Source organism: Myodes glareolus, chromosome 2 (assembly GCF_982192425.1).
Source record: "Myodes glareolus chromosome 2, mMyoGla1.1, whole genome shotgun sequence".
Taxonomy (NCBI): Eukaryota; Metazoa; Chordata; class Mammalia; order Rodentia; family Cricetidae; genus Myodes; species Myodes glareolus.
Window position 1 is genome coordinate 33875462 of NC_142027.1, and position 27856 is coordinate 33903317.

Here is a 27856-nt window from a genome sequence, read left to right on the forward strand (position 1 = left end):
CAACAATTCCACCACACCATCATTGCAAACATCAGCAACAGCAATAACATCTGTAACAATAATAATTAAAACCTTTTAAAAATTATCCAGCTCTGGAGAGAAGACATCTGAAGATGACCTTTGGTTCTCACAAAAGTATGCACATGTGTGCATACAAACCTGTAAACATATACACCTACAAATGTAAATATAAAAACAAAAGAAATTTAAAAAATGACACATGGAAAACATTCTTTTACCATTAAATAGCACAGCGATTGAATCTGAAAATAATGAAGCTTGATCTTTTTTACTCCAAATGTACAGAACAATATTTTCCCCATAATTTGAATATATGTAGAATATTACTTACAAATTGTATGAGGAACATATCTTTGGACTATTTGTAATAATGACTGCATATGTTTTTCATTTAAGATGATTGCTGTGAGAAATAGTCTTGGAGAAATCATTTATTTGATTTTTTTCCTACTTCACAACATTTAAACTCCCAACAAAGAAAATTAACAAAATGGTTCTTTGAATCGGTTTCGTATAAAGAACATTTTTGTTCTTTTTAAAAATTCAACTTTATCCATTTGCTTTAATAGTTATTAAATTCTACTAAGGATCCTTCTTTTTAGAACACAATAAAATTATATTTTTCTACATTTACCAATTTCTAAATGATTTACAATTAATTTGCTTTTCATATTAATTATTTTTTCCTAAAACTTGACTGCATAAGTGAAGAGATTTTCCCACAGCTATACAAGATAATTTCATAATCTAAAAGGCTTTGCTTAATTCATCAAATGAAACCAAATGTTTATGAAAATCATACTAGCTCTTTCAATATCCTGTGGAAATATTACAGATAATATAAAAGAATTCTGTTTTTAAATATTTCTTTGATAATTAAAACTTCAACTAAATCTGGTGACTAACTATGGGATTTTTCAACTGAAATGAAGCCATTGTGCATTTCACATGATTGCAAGATACATTGAGCAGAACAATATTGAAGTTCTGCTTTGTCATCCAGGAAACACTGAACATAAATAATCCTAAATTCCTTCCTTCTTTCTTTTGAGTCAGAACATGATACCTACCTGAATGTTATTACACTGAATACTTTTCATCTGCAAAATTTTATAACTATTTTAGGGTTAGATCACAACTTAATTACTACTGTGATGGAAAAATTATATAACCTAGGGAAGTATGTAAGTATTTGTGGAGATGCTCAATCTGGATAGTGTTCCAACTTTGGATGTTCTTTTATTCCTGTCCAATTATATAAACAGCAGAGGAAAGCTTTTGTTGGACAGTCTAAATCATGGAACTCACCATTGTGTAACTAAATTGCTTATTGATTCTTTCCTCTTCTTGCAAAACCTTTGTCTAAAAACAGAGACATATAATTATCAAGTCTGAGATAAGGTTCCTGTCCACAGTCCACGCAGAGTAGACCAGGAATAACTTCACATAGACTTGACAGGATTAAGAATTGCTAATACTTAAACTTCCTGGATCAGTGACCCCAAAAAGAGACTGAACTGAGAAGAAGTTAGAAATCCACTAGGAGTTCTTCTAATTGGTATCAACAAACCAAATACCTGGCAGTCAAAGTTAGTTATAACAACATTACTTTATAAATGATAATGTGTGAATGGCACTGGAAATCTACACAGATATTTCTACAGTTGACACACTACATTCATAAAGTCGTGACAATTGCCCAAATGTGAGCTGATCAATGATGATACAGTCAGTGGACATGCCAGCCTGCACAGGGAAAATCTCCCGAGGTCTCATTGCAACAAAAAATTACAGGCAACTAAGAAAAGCTGGGAGTGGCAGAGACTGTCTTCCCTTAGGGAAGGACATAATAGTCAGTTGTCCAATGTCAACCATGAGCCCTGAAAATATATTTACCTGAAATGTTATACAGACTGAACAGCTTATATAGGGATATCTATCTATCTATCTATCTATCTATCTATCTATCTATCTATCTATCTATCTATCTATTTATCTAGATGGATGGATGGTTGGATAGATACATACATACATACATGCACACATATGTACACTCAATAATGATTACTCGGGTAAAAAGTTCATAAATTTGAAGGAGATTAGAGAGGGATGTATAGAAGGGGTTGAATGAAGAAATGTAGTTAAATTATAATCTCAAAATCAAAGCTTTCCTAAAGAAAACTGTGTGCTAACTCTTTAAACTTTTTTGGCAGATTACAATCTCTTGCACTAAATCCTTAAAATTTAAAAAAATCCATGATTAACTTTGGTTTCTATTCTTATTTATACAACCTACTCTCCTAGAAGAACATGATAGAAAATGCCTTAGGTATACCCCTTTAAATTCTTATGTATAAGTTTATAGATTTAATAGACAAAAGTAAAATGAAATTTTGGCTAATACTGGTAGTCTCAAACTTCTAATAATCTTGTAATAAAAGGCTTGGTATTCTGTAGTGACTATGTTAATGTTCTCACTGTAGAGCTGGTTGGTCCATAACATCTCAGTTTTGCTGCTCTCCTCTCTCCTGTTACTTCTAATGTCTACCTCCTCCTATTTTCTAACCTCATTGCATAAAAACTTTAAACTCTAACTTCTTTTAAAATGATCTTCATTGTATGCCTGAACAGAGGGAATATTGTTATTCATCTGTAACAAGAAACTCCATCATATGTAGGTTCCAACTAGAAAAGGCTAGGGATCCTCTATATTAAGAGGAAACACAAACCGTATCCAAGTCATACTAAATCACTCAATATTAAGTTGAACATTTCAAAATTACTTAGGATCAAGTGTAAGTTATTTATAATCTGTACATAAACTCTAAAATTTATTTCATTAAAACTGTAACCAATTATGTGAACAACTTTACCACTTTGAAGACTTATGTCTCAGAGAAAGAACATGGATGTCTGAAGGATTTAGATTAGTGGAATACTGACTTCAGTCACAGATTCATCCTGTCACCAAATACTCAGAGGCTGCTTTATTTTATTATTCTTTTTTTGTTCTTCTTTTTTTTTAAAAAGAAATTATTTATTTGTTATATATTTCCACCTCCTCCCCACCTCCCTTTTTCCTCCCCCTCTTCTCCTTCCCCTCCCTCTCCAGTCCTAAGAGCAGTCAGGGTTCCCTGCCCCGTGGGAAGTCCAAGATCCTCCCCGCTCCATCCAGGTCTATGAAGGTGAACATCCAAACAAACCAGGCTCCCACAAAGTCAGTCCATGCAGTAGAATCAAAACCCATTGCCATTGTCCTTGGCTTTTTAGTCAGTCTTAATTGCCAGCCACATTCAGAGAGTCCGGTTTGATCACATGTTCCATCACTCCCAGACCAGCTGGCCTTGGTGTGCTCCCATTATGTCAGTCTCACCATCTCACTAGGTGGACGCACCCCGCGCGGTCCTGACTTCCTTGCTCATGTTCTCCCTCCTTCTGCCCCTCATTTGGACCTTGGGAGCTCAGTCCAGTGCTCCAGTGTGAGTCTCTGTCTCTATCTCCATTCATCGCCAGATGAAGGTTCTATGGTGATATGCAAGATATTCATCAGTGTGGTTATGGGACAAGGTCAGTTCAGGCACCCTCTCCGCTGCTTCCCAAGGAACAATCTAGGGACATCTCCTTGGACCTGGGAACCCCTCTAGAGTAAATTCTCTTGCAAACCCTAAAATGGCTCCCTTAATTAAGATATTTACTTCCCTGTTTCCATATCCACCCTTCCTCCATCCCACCCATTCCATTCCCCCAAGCTCTCCCCAACCCTCCCCTTCTTCCTTCTCTCTACCCATCTCCCCTTACACCCACCCCACCCCCCACCCCCGTGCACTCAACTTTGCCTGGCAATCTTGTCTATTTCCAATATCCGGGAGGATTCACCCGTTTACTAGAAGGGATGTGTTTTGTTTAGGAAACACAAATTTATTTTAAAAATGTTAAATATAGACTGAGCACTTAAATTTCAACAATTACTTAGATTTTTATGTTTATATATAATTTAGAAATTCATATCTAAATTTAATTGTGCATTTATAGAACGATGTGCTTAAGAGGAAATTGAAAACGTGTTGGCTATTAAAAGAATATTATTACCATTTATATTTGGGGTGTTAGTTTTGGGTGTATGCACAACTGTATCTCTGTGTTTATCAATCTCAATTTATACATCAAAAAAACATTGTCTTGCTATTATAAATGCTTCCTATGAGAAGAACTGAAAAGACTGGTGTCTTCAAATAAAAATTTTCCATGTTATTTTTATTATTGGTTTTATTTATAAGAATAAAAACAATTTTATAAGGCTTGGTGAAAAATGAAAAACTCTCTTTTAGTTTTGACAAAAGTATTTATTTTATGTGACCAATTTTACCATTTCCAAGGATGCTAAAAATATGAACATATAAGGTCATACAGACAGTTCCAAAATTCAATATATTAAATTCTAATGTCAGGTAGCACAAGTAGTATATATGCAGCAAGTAGGCATTTATTAGTATTTGTTTTTCTTTTGGAAGAGATATTAATAATTTTTTTAATTCATTGGATGAGAAAAGTAACAGTCTCCAATAATTTTATATACTTAGTTTCTTCAATTTTTTCATGTAAAGATGTTCTCTCAGAAATCTGATGAGTATAATTCTGATAAAATTGCCTCTATTTCTTTGCTTTCTCTTTCTGAAGAGATAGGAAAAAAAGCAAAGTGTTTGCTATCCCCTTTTAACACACTACAATAATTCACCCTAGTCACCAAAATATATGTGGCAATCGGGTTCTCTTTACCAGCCTTATGTCCTTCCAGGGACATCAACAATGAAACCTGTTACTCACTTCAATTCTGACTCCATGTTGCTGGAGATAGTGTCAAATCCCACAGTAGGGAGGCTCAATCCCAGGAAATGGCTACTATGTCTTAGGCCAAGTACACAGAGCAGACTGTAAAACGTCCTTCTGACCTACAGGCTATGAAGCAGAATTGCCATGACTCCCTCCCTGGGTTCAATTAATTTGCTAGAATGTCTCCAAGAAGCACTTCTCTCTTCATTGCGAAGGTTACTGCAAAGGGCACAGATGGACAACTAAAAGAGGGGATGCTCAGGGGAAGGGGTAGAAGTGAAGGACAAACTGGGGAGCCTCAATCTTGGGAATATAAACATCTTATTTATGTTTATTGTTTATTGTTAGTCCTTCTATATTTTCTTCCATGTATATAACTTATTCTATAAAGCTACTGTCCACTGTTATCTTTCTCTTATGTGTCTTACCTCGCTTGCATGTCTGTTAACTCTCCTTCATATCTGCCTATTCTTTTTTTCAGTTTCATAATTTTCATTTTTGTTTTGAGACACTTTTAAACTTGATCAGGGTTATGTAGATTAGAACTGTCCATTGCGTCTTCATACTGTCTTCAGCTGGAGCACATTTAAATGTAACGACTACTTTCTCCATGAATCTAACAGTAGCAAAGAGTTCAGCAGCAAGGTCATTGTTCCTTGTCAGTGGTCATTCCTGTGTGGACCCCATGCCGGTGTCTACAGTTGCTGTGAGTCTGTGATTACAATGACTCTGTCTTGTTCAAAAGATACCATGTCTAGCCCTTCTCCCATTTTCTGTCTCTTCCATTTGTTCTGCCCAATCTTTTGTAGTGTTATCTTAGTTTTATTTTGGATTGAGCCTTCACCCATCACTTATTCTGAACATCTTGTGAAGCTTCTGCATCCATTATCATTCACGGGAAAGAATCTTTTCTGCTTAAGGCTGAGAGTAATATTTCTCTGTGCATATAAATATAAATATTTCAAAAGCAAACTTATGACAAGTCAATTTTGCTCAGTAACAGTATTTAGTTACATTCCAGAGCACAGGTTCTCAGTCTTTTGGTCATTAACCCCTTGGGGGTTGTATATCAGATATTCTGTATATTTGCATTGTGCTTCTAAACAATAGCAAAATCACAGTTATGAAGAAGCAACAAAATTATTCTATGACTGGGGGTCATCACAACATGAAGAACTATACTAAAGGGCCCTAGCATTGGTAAGATTGAAAACCCCTGTTTGAAAGCCTTTGATACCAACCTGCCACATGTGGTTATGACCATATTTACACTATAAGACATTGATTCCTCCCTATAGATCAGGCCTTAAAAACTATCAAATAGCAATTTTTACTAACTTTTCTAAATTAGCACAAGCTGGATTTTGGTGCCTTTTAAAAACTACCACATGGAAGTAAAGAGGTGTTTATATAAATTGTTGGCTTTTGTTCATAAAACATTCGACATTAATTTTTTATTTTTTCTTTCTACATGCATGCTGGATCCAATAGGCCAGAACCTGTTCTGTGGACAAAAGATGGTGCAGAGTTACCAGATCCTGATCGAATGGTCGTGAGTGGTCGAGAACTCAACATTCTTTTCCTGAACAAGACGGACAATGGCACATATCGATGTGAAGCCACGAATACCATTGGCCAAAGCAGCGCAGAGTATGTCCTCATTGTACATGGTGAGTTCTTTGGTAAACATTACATGGGATAGGAGGAAAACCACGAAGAAATGCTAAAATCTGTCAACATTATTAAGAGAATCAGGTAAAAGGTCTTCTTTTTCTTTCAGAAGGACGTATCATGTGTGTGAATGTCTTCAAGATAGACATTTAATGTGTTTCAGGTTTAATTAATAAGAGAAAATTAAAGTATATATGAAAAATAAAGTTAATTTTGTGAAAACCCTTATTATAACTAATTTAATTTGCTATTCAGTAGTGATTTGCGGTTATCTTTAAATTTACTAGATATGATTTTGAGTCATTATCCACAGTATTAGAAAACATTTTTATTAAGCTTACTTCATTTACTACCATTAAAATGTGCTTCCTAAACACTGAATTGCATGACCCAGGAGATAATAATATGCCCTTGGAGTTCAGTAAAGGTGAAAGTTCACAACTGATATGTTTAATTTCTTATGAGTAATAATTTGAAATTTTTTCTGTTGACTACACTTAACTAAAAATTGGTTTGAATGCAAAAAGGGCAGAAATGGGTATGAGTAAAGTAAATGAGAGTTTTACCTTCAAAACACCACAGCTTCTCCATAAGGAGGCTTTAGTGTATGACTAGAAGGGAATGCATCATAAAAACCATAATGAATACAGGTAATGTTCTTTATCTACCTGCCTCTGGCAGTTTCTCATGTATGCCAGAATGCATTGTGAATCTCTAAAAGAAAGATTTACCAACAGCGGTAATGCGTCCCTCATATATTCCACCAGGAAAATATTTTATCAAGCTTACTATTTTATCTTTTGTAATATCACAAAATAATGAACTGTCATTGTATAAAACAAAAAAGTAATAAATTCAGTGGACTTCAAGAATCATAGAAAGAATGTGTTTTGTGTCTTTCATCTGAATCCAAGTTTAAAATGCTGCTAGAAACTTGGATGAGTCAAATACCTTTAGATATAAAGGAAAAATATTGGAGGGGTTAATTATAATTCTTTGATCGAGATTTAATTTTCTGGAAAAAATAATAGCCTTGTTTTGTCATATTTTCAGGTATTCATTTGTTATAATACAATAAGAATGAAGAAAATAATATAATAACATATAGTTCTATTTTCAAAATTGTTGTAATCTAAAACCTCTCTTCTTAACATACCTTGCTATCATAAACAGTGAAGACATGTAGTGCATAGATGTTTTTCACAAATAACACACCAGAAATTGTAGAATTCTGTTTTCCATTTTTACTATGTTGTGAAAAGTTAAAATAATCAATTTTGGGAAACATCACTCATATAATTGGGTTAATTAGACTGGGGTTAAAGGTGGTAAACTCATGTAGGTGAACATGCCACTTTCATTACCAGGCAGAGTATAAAAACTATCTCTTCGGAACTTATGAGCGGGATGCAAGGGTTCTTATGTGTGTATAACACGCACTCTCACCTTAAGTCTGGCATATATGATCCATCTTAAATTGTCTAAGGAAGTGAGAATCCTGCTTCCATGTTGTGTAGCATGACTCATTGGGTTGACAGCAATGCACCTTAAGTCTCTGGAGAATTCAAAGGGAAGTGACTGAGAAATAATATACCTGGATACGTGACATTTTTTTCTTTTAAAGAATTCAAGTAGGGGAAAATTTATGCTATCTCAGTGTTTACAAGCTGGCAATGATTTTTTTCCAATAAGCAAGCTTCCTTTAGGTTCTTAGCATTTGACATATTTCTAATAAATATTTTTCTAAGCACTTTTTAAGAATCATTTTTGGCTTGGCTTTTGAACTCCAATTCATCAAAAGCACCCCATAGATTAATGCTTTTCATGCTGCTAGATAGATGCTGTGAAGTTCAACAGCAGTTTACCTAGTATTACTGAGAGAAGTAATGAGAGGCTCTGCGAAACAGTAAAACCATATAACACTGTGTTTACAGGGGGCTCCAATTGGGTCCATTACAAAATAAAGGGTACTTTTTTCCCTTCGCACACTAGGTATAATGTTTCACTAGTCACTGGTTGTATGAATATAAAAGCTACACTCTTCTGTTAATGGTTTGGCTGTTATGAAACCCCACTAAATGACAAAATCTGAGTGACATTTAGAACTACAATAAATGCTACGTGTGATAATTTGTGATAACTTTACCCTTTCTTTTACACTTACTCCAAGGTTGATTTTCTTTTTTTACAACAGCTTTGATGATTTAACATAACTCTAGTACAAAAAGGGTTTTATGACCTGAGACTCACATCTGAATCTACCAAAGTTGCCTTCATTTATTGATTCCTATCATGATGGAGGTTGGGATACTTTCCTGTAAATTCACCAACCACACAGATGTTAGGCTCTGGTTAGATATAGTCTTCTGGGTGCAATGGTAGTAAATGATGAAGTTTTAGGGCATTTAATTGTAATGACCTTTGATGTTTTGGGTTATACACACTCCAGGTTTTCTTCACCTCCTCTCCCCCATTATATCTTTAAATTTTTCAGCTGTGGAACTACAGATGGTGGCTTAGACTGCTGGCTTAATACTTGACTTCAATGAATGCATCACTGAAAGTCAGTAAACAAGAAAGTATAAGAGGCAGGACTACATAAATGAAGCCTGTGCACTTTTAAAAGTACAGTAAAGGAGATAGCACTTCTCATTAATAAGCTCAGCAATAGAAAAATAAGTCTGTTAATACAAGAATTAGTTATTCTATTCAATTTATATAAGCATCATAGCTCGTTATATTTATTTATAAAATGTTAATAATTCTCTGTTATCCTTTTTATGGAAATCAATATATGTAAAATTGACAGTTATAGCGTTTTATTTCATTCGACTCTTTGTGTTTTGATAATTCTGACCATAACAGCAATTCGTATCAATAATTTGGTATATATCCTCTGATTATAAAGATAATATGAAACTAAAATAATTTGCATTCAACACAATGATAGATTAACGGGGCAAGAAGAAATAACATCAAATAATGAGTACAAAAGTGAAGAATTAAGGAAAGATGGCCAGGTAGACAAGCACAATCTGTGACGGTGCAGAGCAAGTATCAATACTGTAAAAATATACATGCAACACTAGAGTTCCATATTATTCTTAAATAATGGAATACATCAAAAGCAAAATTATTTAGTACAGTATCAGTTACACAGATGTGCCCTGAATTGGACTAGCATTCTTGTGTATCATTGTGAGCCTAAATAGATGACAGCATATTTGACACCAGTGCTTACTGAACAGTCACATAGTAATGTTGTTTTTCCCTCCAAAATCCTTCTAAAATGCAGTATATAGGATATTAATTCAGTACATATTGTTAAATATAAGAAAATTCGAAATTCTTGTGAAAAAAGTCATAGGAAAATTTTGCAACGTCCAACAGCATAAAAGCTAATGATATATTTAGCAGGATAAGTTCACTAAACAGTCTTGTTTCTCTAAGAAAACATTCATTTTTAAGAAACTTCATAAATTATTCTTCCCAAGCAGTGAGTACCCGGAAAAACTACTGAAGGCATCAAAGCAGATAGCTATGGCTTTAAAGAATTCCTGGTTTCCTAAATCATTTTATAGTTGAAAGAAATTAAAATATTTCATATTTTTCTCATCATCTGATTAAAATTATCCTCTTGAGGTGAAGATGAAGAGTGAGATTGCTCACTGAATAAGAGAACTTGTTGCCAAGCCTGAGTAGTTGAGTTTGTTAATGGGACTCAGGTGGCAGAAGACAAAGACCTATTCTGAATAGTTTTTCTTTTATTTAGTTTTACCCCTGGGCCTAGCACGTCTTTTTTTCAAAAAAAAATAATAAAACAACAGAAAATTTGGACTCTTTATTCTTGAAAATATCACAACTATATGAAATATGAAGGCTTTGAGATGTAATATATATGAACAGTGATAAGTCCAAATGTTCCCAAAGCCTAACATTGTTCACTCTTACATTTGTCAGTGTATTTTCATCAGCTCTATGAGAGTTATAAGTTCTGCATCAAATATACAAACACACACATATGATGCTGGAGAATACACAAAATATTCACAATATATATACGTACACACACACATAGAGGTATGTGAGTGAAAGTAGGAGAGAAAGAGAAACAAAGAAGTAAACTTATTAAACAATAATAAGGGAATATTTTCTTCTAACTCCTTTTAAAAGATGGCATATAAAACATTAATTCAGCAGACATTCCAATTTAGAAAATTTAATCACTTCACAATCTTATACTGTGTTTCTTTGAATGAAATCACAGGCTATAAACTTTTCCGTGTTTTAACTTTACATATATACATATATATATACATGTATATATATATGTATATATATTCATTTCTATGATATTTAATCTTTATAGCCATATAAAACATGTGAAATTCTCTACAACTATTAGTTTGATATTATGGATTAAAATAGAATTGTAGTTTGCTTCTATTTTTATTCTCCCAATCAAGTCTCACACTCATTGATTTAATAGCTCTAAAATATCACTGTGCATTTTTGGTTTATTTGTTTCTTCAGGTGTTTCTTGAAATAAACCCTGATAAAAATGGCACAGCCATTGTTTATTGGCAAGATAATTATTTTAGTAATAACACATAACACACATATATATACTATGTGATCCATCATATTTTATTGTTAGTTGGTAAGTTGGTAAGAGCCATTATAAAAATAGTTTAATATTTAAAAAAATTAGTAGTAAAAGAATATTTCTTCTATAAATATCTATGTGCTTTGGAATGAAATGTATCACGTCATTGAGTGTGCCTTTCCAATTTTAAGAGTCAGCTACAATTGCTACTTTCCTTATATTTAGCATTAATAATAAATGTCAATAATGCCCAAAGACAAATGTTCTATAAATATATTATAGAACATAACATCAAGCCCAAACTTCTGAAGTGTGTAGTGCACTGTACCTCTTCAGAGTGTAGGGGAGCGACTATTTTCCACATGGATGCGGAGTACTGAAAGCAAATGACTTCTCACTATGGTAGACAAAGCACTGAGGCAGGGAAATAAACTTTCAACCCTGACTGTTAGAAACCTTTCTAGGGAATCACTGTGAAAGGATGCTTAAAAGAAATCCCACACTAGCTCTGAATTGAGAAATAGATGGTTATTTATTTAGGAATAAACTCACAAATCAGAATCCTCTGCTTGAACAGGGAACAGAAGCTGAATCCAGCAACTGGAAAGAGAGAGGATGATGCTCTACATAGGCTTATGTAGTATATGAGGCCATACCCCAGTAGGTGGCTAACCACTGGCTGTAAGACTTCCTACAGCATATCTCTGCTTTTGAATATTTACCTATTGTTCAGAGAATAGATAAAAGTTTGATAAATTTAACAAAATAATACATGTAATACATGTGTGCTTGAGTGATGTAATTGATTTTCAAACACAATAATCATCTCATAATTTTATACCTTAACTTTCCTATTAAACTCTATCCTATCAAATAAATATCCTATTATGTAAGTACAAATTTTACATTTCATACCAAGAACAGCAGTGATTTACAGGTGAGTGAGTACACTTAGCACAGAAAAATAAAAAAGTTACTTCTGGTTAACATAGTAGCTAGGCTGAACGTTACTCCCCTCTTTTGACACATAATTACAATAACTTAGAGAATTTAGAAGATTGTGTATTTATTACTTATGTACACAGTTGTACTCCTAGATAAGTGAATTCTAATAGATGGTGATGGCTGAGAGAGTAAATTGTGTGTAGAACAGGAAAGAGAAGACTGGATTGTGAACAGATGCACAGCCTAGTAAACATTAAAGAGGGATTCAACTAAAATCTGTTCCCTCATATAAACACAGACCTGACCAGCTGGTAAATTAATTGTGTGCACTAATAATGAGCATGCTTCCTGCAGAAGCTTTCTTTAGAAACATAAATGAAAAATACATGGTATAGAACGAAAACTTTAGGAAAGACACCCCTACGCAACAACAGACTTTGTGCTAATAATGGACAGTCCCTTGGCTGCTGATCTCAACAATGCTGGCTGAGATATTTCTACACAGCCACCGCTTGCATGACTCTTTAAAAACGTCTCTTTAATCTTTGAGATAACACACCACTCTAGACATGAAAAAGTAGACAGAGCTCTGATGCCTGTAGGAAAGCCATGCCTCTGACTGTTTTAATAAGCTGTCAAAATCTGCAGAGACAAGTGTAGATGAGAGCCCTCGTTTATTTTATAACTCATTTAAAAGTGTATGTGGTGCATGTGTATGTGCGTGTGTGTGTGTGTGTGTGTGTGTGCGTGTGTTGAATAGATCACTAAACAAAGCTGAACCAAATCCCTCTCTTTAAGATGAAAATGTAGTAGATAAATTGAGTTTTCAGTTGTCACAATACAAAATCCATGCATATATACCTCACTAATGTAAATGTTCTTCCAGATCCAGATGGATGTCTACCAAATGTCAAAAGAAATATTTTATTAAGAATTTATCGTTCAAAATTTTCAACATTAATAATATATCCTGTGTCTATATAACCTTTCTCCCATTTGCAGTATATAAAAGGTAAACACAAGGATGGATTTATTTGCACTCAAGTCTTCTTATTTTATTAGGTATAAATCTACCTAGGCTATAATTTTCCAAATATTTACAGAGTTCTTTTACCCAAACACATGGAGTTTAGTTGACTCATTTGTCAAAGAATTCAGGCTGTACATCATGGCCTTATGGGGAGAATTGGGATTCAGGTTTTCAGAAACTATGGACTTTACATAGAATATGTTTTGCAGCTTCTCACTTTATAGTTTCCACAAATATGATATTTAATATATCACATAAAATTTTAAAACATAAAAATAATCCTCATGTTTATCTCCTCTTGGAAAATGCCTACTGCCGATTGAGTCCAGAGGGGCCAGGGGAAAAAGATAAGAATAGATTGGGGGCCTCAATTGTAAGTTATGTTCCCAGGACTTTCCACTGGTTATCTAACACCAAATAGTCAAAATTGAAAATGTACATGCCAGTAGCATTAGACTGAGTAGTGCATACTTACATATTTAGAAATACATAGACATGTACACACAAATGCACGTACAGCAAAAAATAAAGAAAAAGAGGCCTTTAGTTTGCAAAAGAGCAAGGTGGGAATTAAATGGGAGTGTGTGAACAGAGAAAAAGGAGGGAATTAAATAATAATAATCTCCTCAAAAATTTTAAAAATGAATATTTTTAAAAAGGACCTTCCTATATGATTCAGTAACAGGGAACTTGTCAATCACGTTAAAGTCTCTGAACTCAATCCCCAGTACTGTAAATAACAAAGCAAAACAAAAAGAAAACATTAAAACAAATTAAAGAAAAAGATTAAGTTGAATGTGGGCCTAGCAAAGCCCTGGGTTAATGCTTAAAATCTTAAATAAATTGACAAATAAATACATAAATAAATAAACAAACAAATAGGTAGATTGATGAATTAACTAATTAATATGAAATTAGTGTGATATGCTCCTGTGGTCCAAGTGCCCAGGGCATAGGGGCAGCACCTATTCCAAACCCATCTTCTGTTCATGGAATTCCAGGCCAGCCTGAACAACATAATAATACCTTGATTCAGAAAGAAAACCACAACCAGACAAAAGCTAAAACAGACAAAAACAATGACCACCAAAACCAAACCAAACAAACGAACCCTGTACCCTAGATTCCAAATTAACTAAGGAACCTTGTCTAGGGAATCCATTGTGAGAAATTTATCAAGTGATATAAAAATACCACTTGGCCAGAGCTGAGCAACCATGTTGGGAAATGACAAAAGAGGAGTCGAAAACACCACTCAGTTAAGAAATTTAGAGAGGTTTTAACCTTAGTCTTGTTATATGGAAACAAGGGGGTCTTAGGAAGAGAGTGACTTTTCTATTCTAAAGGTATCAATTGGTACTAACATTTTCATCAGATTATTTTTTCAAATTCCCAGAACATTTTCTTGAGGAGTTTCGGGTGATGTGATTTGCAGTGTAATGTCACAGGTGAGTTCACTGCATTGCACTTAAAAAACAGACCAACCTCGTTGGGGATATCACCTCTTGACGTCATATGTAAATATTAAATTCATAGTTGTCAGGATGCCTTTCTTTCAGATCAGTTTTGACTTACCAAAATCAAGAATCAGGTCTAAAAAGAATTATATAAATTTCCATACCAAACAAATTTTAATGAAATTATTATATGTGGTTAAATTAAATAGTATGCAAAATCCTTTCATGACTGAACTCACATTAAAAAACAAATACCGATTTCTCAATAGTTTTCTGAATTCTTTTTGGTATCTCTCACTTCATGTACTTTTTGTTAAAATACTGGCAGTGATATCCTCCCAAGCAATCACATGACTTACTCAGGGTAAGGTCCTTCTAGGGAAGAACTCATACATTGAAATCTGTGAAACTAAATAGTACAGATCATCCAAGCTGAAGGCATTGTTGATCCCGCTTTAATCTTCACTTTCCAGCAAGATTGTGGTGGTGCACACCTTTAATCTCAGCACTCGGGAGGCAGAGGCAGCCAGATCTCTGTGAGTTGGAAGCCAGCCTGCTCTACAAGAGCTAGTATGCGGAGAGGCTCCAAAGCTATAGAGAACCCTGTCTAAAAGTGACTTTACTAGTGTCCATTTAGAATACGACAAATGGGTTTTAAAGAGAAAATACATAGTTATTTTTTTTCTTCAAATAGTTCTTTTCCTCTTCAAATAAGACATTCATTTTATTCATAAACGTTCTGTGTAATTGCTTAGGACTGTTGCCTACCACCTATAGTTCAAAGCTGCAATTCATTCCAATTTTCCAGAGCGGCTTTTTGTTATCATCTTTGTATCCGGATTCCACTTAGCAGGAGAAGCCAGTAGAAGCTACCAGAAACGTTAAAATTTTTTTTTTCCAATCCAATTTTGAGAAGGCCCCCTTTTATAAAACAGAAGGGGTTACAACAATTCTCCCAAATTGGAGAGTAAGAAGGGTGAGTTGAAGTCCTGTCAGCCTGTGATATCTGTCAACACGTTGAGGGTTCTGGGTTGTCTTCTCTTTATGCTATGATTTAAATAGGCTGCTACAGGTGGTAAATACTAATGGGGGCAGATAAATGCCCATCTTTACAAAAACAAAACCAATAAACATGCCTCTTGCCATTGCTCCCAATGGCAGCAGAATGCACGAAAAAATATTAAAGATTCATTATTTTAAAATCAGAGAAAATTGAATTCTTTCTAGCACAATAATAATTCTTGCCTTAATTCTATTACCTTCAAAATCCTGACCCTTTGTGTGTATATCCATAATTGCTCTTGAAGTGTCCCCTCCAGAAAGGGAAGTTTAGTATCATCAAGCAGGAAGGATGCAGATGTATGGATTTCAGGCTAAATAGTAACACTTTTTTTCCTCCTGGTTCAGGCAATAGTCTTAGAGAGAAACAAGCACTTTGGGCTTCTGGGGCTCCTTAGACTTAATTTTGTTTTCGAAAATCCATTCTGAATGCCATTTTTAAAAAGAGAAACTGCCACAAAACAAAACAAGTTGACAAGCTAGAAATTTTACACCACATTTACAGAAAGCACAACATCCCTTTAACCTGGAAAACTCATTATTAGAAAAAAAAAATGTTGCACTGCACCGCAGTTTATTGAATGCTGTTCCTGTTGGGAGTGACTTCATTCTGACAGGGCTCTATAGAATCTGGTGTGCTCTCGTAAGTGCCCCCCACCTCGCAAGAATGTCAGGTTGCATGTTTTCTAATTTCTTTATTAACATGTGAAAGGAGGGACCTTTACCCATTATTTTGATTGGCATTTATGATTTATAATTCTAACAAATGCTGACATACTCAGAGATGAAACTTCTTCAGCTGTTACTCTGTAATATTGGACTATTCTTTCAGAGTCATAGACTTTTAGCAGGAATTTTATAATATTTTGTGCAAAACTACAACTTTTGTACATATTAATCTTATTTAAATATTGGTTACATATTTAAGCTCTTATAAGATATATTGCTTATTTAATGACATTTTATTATCATCCATTCACTATACATAAATAAATGTATATACACTTTCTAGACTTGAATATAGTATTTCCTAGATACTTACTTAAATGAGGGTTCTTTTCAGGAGAAGAGCTAACCAAACAATAGGTCAAGTGTACTTGTCTCAAGGAAAATAGTATTTGTAAATAAGGAAGTTAGGCTTTTGTTTAAAACTATCCTGCTGACCTATTGTGTGAGATAGGATACTAAATGAATGACAATGTGCACTAAACATATATAGAGTTCTAGCAAAGCATTTGCCAGCCCAGAGAAAGAAAACATGGACTAGTTTCAAATGAGAGGATGCTTCAGAAATGAGATCATAACAAGAAACTTTAAAGGTAGACCTGAAAGAGGTGATGCTGTGGAGCACATTTATTTGTAACTCAACAGTAATTTTAGTAATTATATGGTAAATCATCAAATCTAACAATTTTAAAAATTATTGTTAACTAATGAGTCATTCAAACAAATTCACCCATAAGCTTGTCTTAATGTCTTGTTATTAAGAAAATAAGTGAAGAGTCTCTTGTTTGTATTATAAAGGATCTCAATAATTTCTGTAAATTTATTAAATTTTATGTTCAGGTCAAGATAAAACATAATTATGATGAAATTAGAAGTATAAATTTTTATAAGTGGTATGTGTACTTATATCATAATACATATACAGAGGTCGGAAAACAATTTACCAGAGTTGTTTCTGACCTTCCATCATGTGTGTCCTGGAAATTGAACTCAGAGCCTTAGTATTGGCAGGAGTTGCCTGTACTTATTGACCCATATGTCTCCATAATTTTTATTTCACACAAAATGTTGATTAAGTTCTTGTATACAAATTGGTTAAAGTTGAAACAGCATTGAGTATTTTATCAGATGTGTATATGAATAACTTCTATATAAGTAATAAATTTTATTCTTAGAAAAACTGAACAGATAAATGCTAAAAGAGAAACATCATTTAGCTTTACATCTTGTTGTTTTATCTGATTATTTCTTGTGTTATTGATTTAATGGTTTTAAAATTCTATCTGATTCTAGATGCATCAAAAATATGAGATCTGGGCATGTGACACTTGGGAGGCAGAGACAGACTGGTCTTCAGAGGGAGGTTCAGGTAGCTATGGCTACATTGTAGGAACTTGTTTTAAAAATATAAGGCAGATAAAGAGGAGCTTTATATCTCATATTTCCATAGCAAAATGTAAACCCACACTTTTTAAATCGACCCCTAAAAGGCCAAAGTTAATACTTCAAACAGTCATCACTGAGACATTTGTAAATTTTATCAAATGCTGCTACTCATTTATAGGAGAAAGACTTTTCAAAAGCAAACTTGAATTTTATAAAAAGGGAGAATGAATATTTGGACTTAAGAAGACTTCTAGGAGCCATTTGATAATGTCTAATTTCCAGGTCTTAATCAAGCCATCCAAGTTCAAAGATCTTAAGCTGTGAGTAAAGCAACCTCTCAGATCAGTGCATGCCCCATTAATAAGTTACCTTAAGGTCATAAAATTCTTATATGTATAATATATAAGTCACTCCTATTTAGTTAGTAAATATTTGTTTCTGATATTGTTTTTATTATTATCTTTTTAATAGAAATTATGATAGAGTACACTGAGGTGCTAAAACGTACTCTTCAAAAAAAATAACATTTTTGTGATTGAAGATATAGAGTGTCTTTAAGAAAAGTAGTTTACTCTTTTAATTTCATTTTTTCAGCTCTTCTTGTAGTATAGGACTTTTTTTCTATAGGTGTAAATAACCACATAATTATACAGAACAGAATCCTGAGCAATAACTGAAAATTCTTCCTTCCAAGGTTGATAAGTATCAAGTGGGGAAAGACCAGAATAAATTCAGATGAAATAGAAAGTTTAAGTATGACGCAGAAGTTATTTTACTAATTCTACCTAATCTTACGTTGTTTAATTTTACCTATTTCTAATTATCTTCTAGAAGTGAATATTTAAGGTTATTGCAACTTTACTATTTCACAACTGAGTTGAAATAATTTAAAACAGACAAGAATGATGACTAAAACACCAGGATGAAAACACATAGAAAATAAACATAATTTAAAAGCTACATAGCGATCCTGGCTAGTAAGAGTTGAACACATGTAATGGTTATTGAGAAAGAGTTCTTCTTAGCATGGCTTTTTTTACACAATTGTCATTAAATTTTTATCAGCAATGAATGATTCTTGAAGGAAAGGTAGTAAACTTGGAAGCCAGCCTAAGTGCTAGAGAGTGGCATACTTTCTCACCTAGCTGAATATTTCACCAATATTTCATAATTTAAAAATTTATTAATAAGTACTGGATACTAATTTACTAAATACTAGAGAATGATAGAAGATTCTGTATTTACTGTATTGGACACTTATTGAGATTAGATTGGTTCATTCAATAATGCTTAGGAAAAAATAATGAACATACATAGGGTTCTCAAATAATCCAGAATTTCTATTATTGCAGAGGTTGGAAAAAGTGAAAATAAAATTCAATTAATACTGTATTCTGGATAAACCAGACAAAACAAATGAATACTAGCTTATTATTTTGAACCAGCTTTTGTAATGAAGTAATAAAGCTAATTTTGAAAGGCTGTTTTGTTTCTGGCATAAGGGTTAGGAGACTGTTTGTTATTCTAGGCTAATTTTTGATAATAAAAATGATTGTAATCTGTGATAAAATTTGTAACATCAGATTCCATATATGAACTTTCAAGTATATTCTTTGTTTTTAAATAGTCTAATACTAGATATTGTTTTGGATTTTTCACATAAATAATTGAGATCCTAAATGAGCCAACAATATTTCTGATAAAAATGTACTATTTTCTATTTTAGACTTTAAAAAATACTAATTTTTTCATTGATTATGTTTCCATTTACTTCTATTTAAAAGCTTACTAATCAATAAGAACACATAGTAAGTAACAAATCAGAAACCCATGAGCAGAAATGCTGAATTTCCATCCATTCATGATGTTCCTTCTAAAGCCAGTGCCTCCTTATGATCATGATAAATTGCTCTCCAGGCAATGCCCGTTTTCCCTAGTGATTAATGTAATACCATGGAGTTTGCAGAGGTTGTTTTCTCAATTTGACTGGCCAGGAAGCACTTTCCCTGTTGAAAAACAGGTGTAAACATCAATACTTAAGATAAGAGAGTGATCCCATGCTGGTTCCGGTGTCTCCAGTGAGAAGAATTCAGCAGGTAGAGTCAGGCAGATTGAGTAGAGCTATTTATCAGAGTAGAGAACTAGAAAAAATGTTTGGAGTGTTCAAAAACTTTTTCTGAAAGAATGACAAAAAAAAAATCACCAGCAAAATAGTCTGTCAAGCATTGTGACTACATTGGGACTTCATGACAAACATATGAAGTAAAACCCCAGTACAGTAATTACAGTAATTGGAGAAGTGGTTCTAATTTCCTTGCTGTGTAAATTATATCCCTATCTGCTGGGAACCAAATTTGTTTCCAATGATTTTCCTGAGGTTTTTCATAGCTTGACACTGGCAGCATTGCTTGAGGTCTCTCTCTCCTCTCTAGATATTTGAGACTGGGTTTTATGAAGTGAAGGAATATTTGGGCCTTGCCCACTAAGCCGTTCTTTTTGTTCACTGTATCCCTGGATTTCAATTAAATTTTAACTTATGACACTTTCACTAATTATAGAGTGGAGACTGCCTGGTATAGTTCAGTAACTTCTTTTGTGTGCTGTTTTCAAATAAGTTATAAATTTGTCAGAACATCACATCGTGTTCCATGCTAGTTGACTCAATACTTGTTAAAGACTCCTAGGTACTGCAAATTTGTTAGAAGGCGTTACCAGCTAATTGGGGTAAGAATTGCAAGACTTTAAACTATACATTAACATCGTTTGTGAAAACAGGAGGAGCAAAATAACAATTATAACAATTGGCTTGTTTTGTTTGTTTGTTTCTAAAGATTGCTCTCATCCTACTTCCTCCCATTTTCCTATAAGGAAAGCTAAAGGCATTATTTAACATGCATATACATACTCATCGTTAACACTTCTTTAATCTTATATCATGGTATTCGTGTTTATTTCTGTATGTGTTGTTTCTTTGTTTACTTCCTTGACAAAGCATGTCATTTTTATTTTACATATGTGTATTTTGCTACTGCATGTAAGATTTTCAAATGACTCAAAGAACAAGTGAATTCTCGTCATTTTAAATTTCACTTTAAATATTGCAAATAATTTACTTATTCTCAAAAATAGCTCCCAGATTTTTTTCTTTTTGGGGAGCATAAAAGGGGAAGTGAAAGAAAAATGACAGAACCTGTGTGCTATAGTTGTTTTGTACCTGTTATTCTGTTTCAACTTATAAAATTAAGCCTAAATAAGGTGTGCATATTTATAATTTGAATCATTTGTGTTTCTCTTTTGTTTGCATGACATGATTTTATTTTATATTTTGTTTCTTTCCACTCACCAGATGTTCCCACCACTTTGCTTCCCACTACTATCATCCCCTCCCTTACCACTGCACCAGTAACAACCACTGTAGCCATAACAACCAGCCCAAGTACATCTGCGTCCAGCAGCAGCAGAAGAGGTACAGTATGCTTCTTTGTTATAGCCCCAGAGGCCCAGCCAATGGAGCTCTGCAGGAGGATCTTATTCAGAATAGAATAAGTGAGATCCAAGTTACATATTTATATTGTCTTAATTATAAGATGTAATTGGATCAACAAGATGAGTATAAACTAAAATTACTAAAGTAGATTATAAGTCAAATGGTATATTTTATTTTTAGTGTCACTTATGATTGGTATCAAAATATTAGGGGATACCATTTAAAAAAAAAGTATCTCCACTACATTAAGGACACAGATTTTGATTTGCCTTGAAATGTAAAGAAATAACATGCTCAGTGATTTGAAGATAGCATTTGGCTGTAAATATCCTACGTTATGTTGCTGACTTGATATTCCTCTACAAATTGAAGTTTTCATGGTGTTGAATTTGTTCTAAAATGAATAGTCATGTGTAAATCTCTACTTGAATCTTTCAGGTAAATGCTCAAAATATATGTCATCATAAAGTGATTCCACTAATAGAATATTCTACACTGGAATATTCTAGAGTTTCCTATCCTACTGTGAATTTATACTTAGCTCTATGAATATGCTACAATTAGTATTTGAATAAGTATTTTTATTTCAAACTAAAGATCCCAGCCTTATTTATAGATTGAAAAATCCCCAAATTCAAAAATCAGCAATCATAATAATTATAAAAAAACATGATTTAAACTTAATATATTCACAACAACGTACAGAGAGAATTTCTCATTTAATCCTTCCCCTTCCTTACTTATGTACATTTTGTGTCTTAAAGCTAAACTAACATATTAAGTGTGTAACAATTTAACTGGATGCTAATGGAGACTTTATCTTCTTACAGGTAATTGAATAATAACAAGAATGGTTTACTTTTACCTTTCCTATATCTTGCCTTATATGATTTTTCTACTACAGTATATGTTTCTTCTTGGATTTTATTCAGTATTGATAAGAAATTAAGTTATAGCCTTTCACAACAGTTTAAAAACCTGATTTTTTTATTGCAGAAAAAGCATGTCTGGTAACTGTTAATTATTAGTAATCATAGCCAACTTTATTATAACATATCAATGATGGCTAACAAAATAATTTGATATCAGCAGCTATAACAGTTTCTTAAAAATATCTTGGTTATTTTGTTTTGCTGAATGAACATATTTTCAGCAGCACGTGAATTTATGTTAGCAAGGTTTAAGAATTTTCTTACATATATTTTATTAAGAGAAAAGAAAATACAGAAAACTAAGAGGCAAAGTAAAAAATACTTAGGGCATAAGAATAACAAACATCTAAATTTCTCCTTCTCTTTATATCAAATGCCCTTCTTATATCATTACAGATTGTACTTTATGTGTTTGTATTACTCTATGATGTTTTCTAAAATTTATGGGACTAAAAGTGAGAGAATGAATTCTTTTCTGGCACAAACATTCCAGTAAACATTGGAAGACATGCATATGTGTTCATGCTGGTGATTCTTTAGGAGCTTAGCAACATGACCATTCAAATGTTCGCAAGGGTGATAGCAATGGATATGCCAAACTATATGTGAAAAAAAATTCTTTACAAAGACTTCAACCCTTCAAGAAGATTTACAGGAGACTGAGGAAACTAAAAATGGGATAGGTGCCCCCTTGTTTCCCCGGGAGGATCACATCAATTCAGTACCAAGCAATCAGCCCTGAAAATATAAATACAAGTAACATTATATGGACTAAATAGATTATATTTGGGAATATATGTATATACAATTTTTTTATACGTGCAGTAGCAGTTGATGCAAAAGGAGGCCAGAATCTGAAAGAGGATGGGGTGGGGGCATATGAGAGAATTTGGAAGAAGAGAAGAGAAGTGGGGAAATGTTATAATTAAAATATTCAAAAAAAGTCAAAAAGAAAAATTTAAAGCAGCATGCATCCACACAAACATAAAATAACACCCGTCCTTTATTTTTTCTTATTTAAAGATAGAAATAAACATTTAGAATCCAGTAAGATGCAAATAAATAGAATATTTGCCTAACAGAGAATGTCATATTTTTGTGCATGTGGTAAAAATAGTAGATGACAAAAAATGCTAGCCTAATCTGCAGTTTTTCTCTCTTCTCTCCAACTAACATCTGGAGATCAGAGAAATAACCAAGGTCACCCACATCATTGATATTCTAGTCCAGACTTGAGGGAGAAATGTTCAGATAATTCATGCAGTATGTAAGCAAGGCTGTGAGTGTTTTACTCAGTAAGTATTGTGCAATGCATGTCTTGCACACTGCTGATCAGATTTGAGTTTTTTATACATTTGGGGATAATTTGTTATTCACGTCTTTATGTGATTAACAGGTTTGTCAACAAAACTATATTGTCTGAGAACAGATGAGAACCAAAGGGAAAGACTGTTCTATAAAATTTCTTCTTGTTTACCATTGCATTCTTTTCTCTGACTATAATTTAAAATAAGATGAATACGTAAGATTTTATTAGGATTAAAAATGATTTATTGAAATTTCATGAACCATAACATTTATCTTTACAAGTATAAGAAGCTATAGCAAGTGAACCACAGCTTGGATCTCCACATACAATTTCATAATTCTTATTGTCTACTGTTCTATCTGGAAACAACATTTATCCAGTTTGAAATGAAGTTAAAGAACCATGTCTTCATCTTGATTAGAAGCTAAAATGAAATGTGCAAAATAAACTGTGTTCAGGTCACCCAAGTCATGACCTTGGGATTTTGTTTATCTCCATTTGTGGCACATGGATTCCTTGTAAAAACAATTGGCAGCCGTCTTAATTACACTAAGCAAAGTTACATAAAAAACCTTCTTTTGCTGGAAGCCTTGCTTGAATGGAGTGTAATGTAATTATTGCATAGGTCTATACTGTTTTCTGTTAGTAAAATTTATTCAGGTGATCTTTTTTCAATAATAACTTATGTTGTACACTTCTTACTTCTGGAATGAACTTTCATCAAAAATCTGTCTTTTTCCAAGTTCCATGACTTCATAGCTCTGAGTAGTTGTCTTTTTTCTGCTATTAGGCATGATTTCCCTTTGTTATATGAAACTGCCATAAAATCTCACCAATGTGGCCATCTTAAACATGCACCAGACATGCTAACATGGACAAGGGACTGCCCAAGCGTTCTCAGATCTATAAAGCTAAATGCAAGTAAGGAATGCGGAGAAGCAGAGAACTATTGCTACATATAGAAGAATTCACTGATTGATTATCCAATACTAGTGGTCAGGCATGAAAACATATATGCAAGTAACATTACATAGACCGAAGAGGTTGCATTTATAGATTTATGAGCACACACACACACACACACACACACACACACACACACACACACATATTATACATGTCCTATATATAATGGTATGCAACATGCAACAACTCCTGAAAAATAAAGGTGAAGCCGTGAATTTGAAGAGCAATTCATACAACTGTAACTCACACGAAGAGGACCTAGTTTGGACCTATGCTGGTTTCCCCTCTGTCAGCGCGGAGTTGATGGATACCCATTAGCTCAGCTGAGGTGTTTCAGGGGGTATCCCCATCATGGTCTTGACCTAATTGCTCATATTCTCACTCCTCCCATTCTTCAACTGGACTTTGGAAGCTCAACCCAGTGCTCTGCTGTGGATCTCTGAATCTGCTTCCATTAGTTGCTGGATGAAGGTTCTATGATGCTATTTAAGATAGTCATGAATTTGACTACAGAGCGAGGCCAGTTCAGAGACCCTGTCGACTATTGCTTAGGGTCTTAGCTGAGGTCATCCTTGTGGATTCCTGGGAATTTCTCTATTGCCAAGTTTCTTGTTATCCCCACAGTGGCTCACTCAATCAAAGTATCTCTTTTGATGTGGGATTCCCTCTGTATGCTGTGAATACCATTGGTTAATAAAGAAACTTTCTTGGACTTGAGCAGGGAATAGAAGTATATGAAGAAAACTAAACTAAATGCTGGGAGAAATGAGGAGGAGTTAGAGAGAAGCCATGGAGCCCACCAGAGACAGACACTAGATCTTTAACCAGTAAGCCACTGCCAAATGGCAATACAGAAATTAATGAAGATAGGTTAGATTAATATGTAAGAGTAAGTCAATAAGAAGTTAGAGCTAATAGGCTAAGCAGTGATTTAAATAATATGGTTTCACTGTGATTATTTCAGGGCTAAGTGGGCCAGGAAATAACTAGCAGGCTCCTTACAACATATTCTTTTGCTCTCATCTCTGCCCTTCCCCCATCTGGATCATCCCTTTCCCTCAACTTCTCCTTCTCCCTCTCCTTCTTCCCTCTTCCTCCCCTTCTGCCTTTCCTTCTCCCTCATCCCTGTGCTACCCACAATTACATTTTTAATTTTTCTGGAATTCTTTAAATTAAATGAAATAATTTTAAATTCTGTTAATTTACTAATTACTTTATAATTTTGAACTACTCTTATTATGTCCTTGGACAAATAATATATAAGAATGATCTAGGTCATATGAACATTCTCAAGCTCTTCATCATCTGTTTTTGTTTTTTTTGAAGGCTATCTGTTTTTCACTACATGGAAAGCAATCGTGATTTATAGTACATAACTGAAATATAAAAGTTTTATAAATAAAACATTTCCATTAAAAAAGAAAATTTATATAGCACATTTTAAATTTTGCTTTTGGAGTTCCTTTTTTAAAGAGAACATTTTAATTTTATTTTGTAACCAATACAAAAACTCACATATGTGTGCATGTGTGTGTAATATATTTATATTTTGCTTTATAAATGTTGCTTTTTTAATTCACTGCACTAATTTTCAGTGAGTTAAATATAATTATGAAATGATTCTGAATGGTTTAAGGTGATTTTTGAAATTAATATAAGCATTACTTTTTCATGACCAGTTAAGTAAGAAAATTTTATCCATGTTTAAGATACAGTTTCCACATAAGAATAACCTTGTCAAGCAGCTATTAATGGTACTATTGTTTTAAAGATGATGACTTAAACTTAATTAAAGTTCAGTTTTTATATGAGAAAAATACCATATTATCAATTACATATATTTATGATTGTACTTTGAATTAAAATCATAATTGATAGTTCATATTTATGATAAAAATATTCCTAAATATTGATATCTTTCTATAAAAATATTCTATCAGTATGGAGATGACCTGTTCAGTATTAAAATGTTTATTTCACTGAGTCTGTTCAAATAATCATGTATTTTAAAAGCAAAATGATAACAAAATTGTTTCTGTATTCAATATAAACATCAAAATGAGGGGTTTCATTCTAACTAACTTATATCAAATTTGTAAAGGCAAATATGTAGTTCTTGGATACTAAAGAGTAGAACTGGAAGAATGGCTATGTGGTTAAAAGCACTTGCTTTTTCCCCTGAGGACTGGTGTTCATTTCCCATGGGAGAAGCTAACCATTGCTTGAATGCGTACAAACTTACATATGAACACATATACATGAATAAATACTAAGACTAAAGTATAGTAAAGCTATTACTTTAGTAATACTCTCATCTAATTTATTAATTATGACTCTAGCTTCAACACAATTTTGTTGACAATGCTGTTACAAAATAAAGCTTTTAATTTTCTAATAAGAAAGGAATGAAAGACACAAGCTAGGAATGTAGCTTAGTTCCTAAAGTTCTTGCCTAGCAGGCACATCCCTGGGTTAATCTTAGTACTTCATGAACTAGGCATAGTATAACACAGCTATAATATGGAAGTTAGAGGCGATGTTATCCCAGAATGCAATAGAATAAATTATATGTTTCAAGATCAATGTTTATTTCTTATATTTTTCAAGGTAATGCCTCATCAAAGGCATACATTTGTTATATGCAAGGGTTTTCTTATTTAATTACTTTTCTGTCACCACATGGTAGAAGGGTGACCGCAAATATTCTATTCAAGAAAGATTCACACTCAACTGATGTATTTATCTCAAGCATCTATCTCTAGATCTACCATGTATAGTTAGATTTGCAGCATAAGAATATGATTGGACAAAATCTTCAGATAAAATTAATATGCGTGTGTGCTATACAATATATATATATGTGTGTGTGTGTTATGTACGCATATGTGTGTATGTGTGCATACACACACATATATATATGTATATATATATATATGTATATGTATATGCTGACCTTATAGCTGAGGAAGTTTTAGACTGCATCTAAAATTAACTTAGCTTCAATATAGACATTTGAAACCCCAAAACTAGAAAGATTTAGTTTCCAATATTGAGAACTATAAAATAGAAACATATTTATTAAATATAAATGAACATAGAAAACTATGCAAACACATTCTTCAAATATTAATTTTAAAAAGATTTTAATAAATGACTACTTTTACTCTCTAAAAGACACTGACGCAATCATAATTAATATTTATTTTAACACATGTGAGTTTGTAATTTGAAAATAAAATTTACCTCAATAATTTCTTTATACCAGGATAGAGAATTTGAAATGAATTATCAAATTCTACCAATATTAATATGGACCAGTGGTTCTCAATCTGTGGCTCTTGACCCCTTTAGATATCAAAAGACCATTTCCCAGAGTTCCATAAGACCATCAGAAAACACAGATATTTGAGTTAAAAGTTATAACAGTAGCA

General features: G+C 33.2%; 1 protein-coding gene across 3 annotated transcripts in view; it reads left to right on the forward strand.

Annotated features, from left to right (window-relative positions):
• The window catches only part of Cadm2 (cell adhesion molecule 2), a 947889-nt gene that overhangs the window by 853528 nt on the left and 66505 nt on the right, over positions 1-27856 (forward strand). For 2 of the 3 annotated variants that reach the window (XM_087899672.1, XM_087899674.1), the window contains 2 exons: positions 6343-6521; positions 21078-21197. In XM_087899672.1, the coding sequence (XP_087755798.1) occupies positions 6343-6521; positions 21078-21197 (299 nt within the window). The remainder of the gene's footprint in view (positions 1-6342; positions 6522-21077; positions 21198-27856) is intronic. The other variant, XM_087899675.1, reaches the window with a different exon arrangement.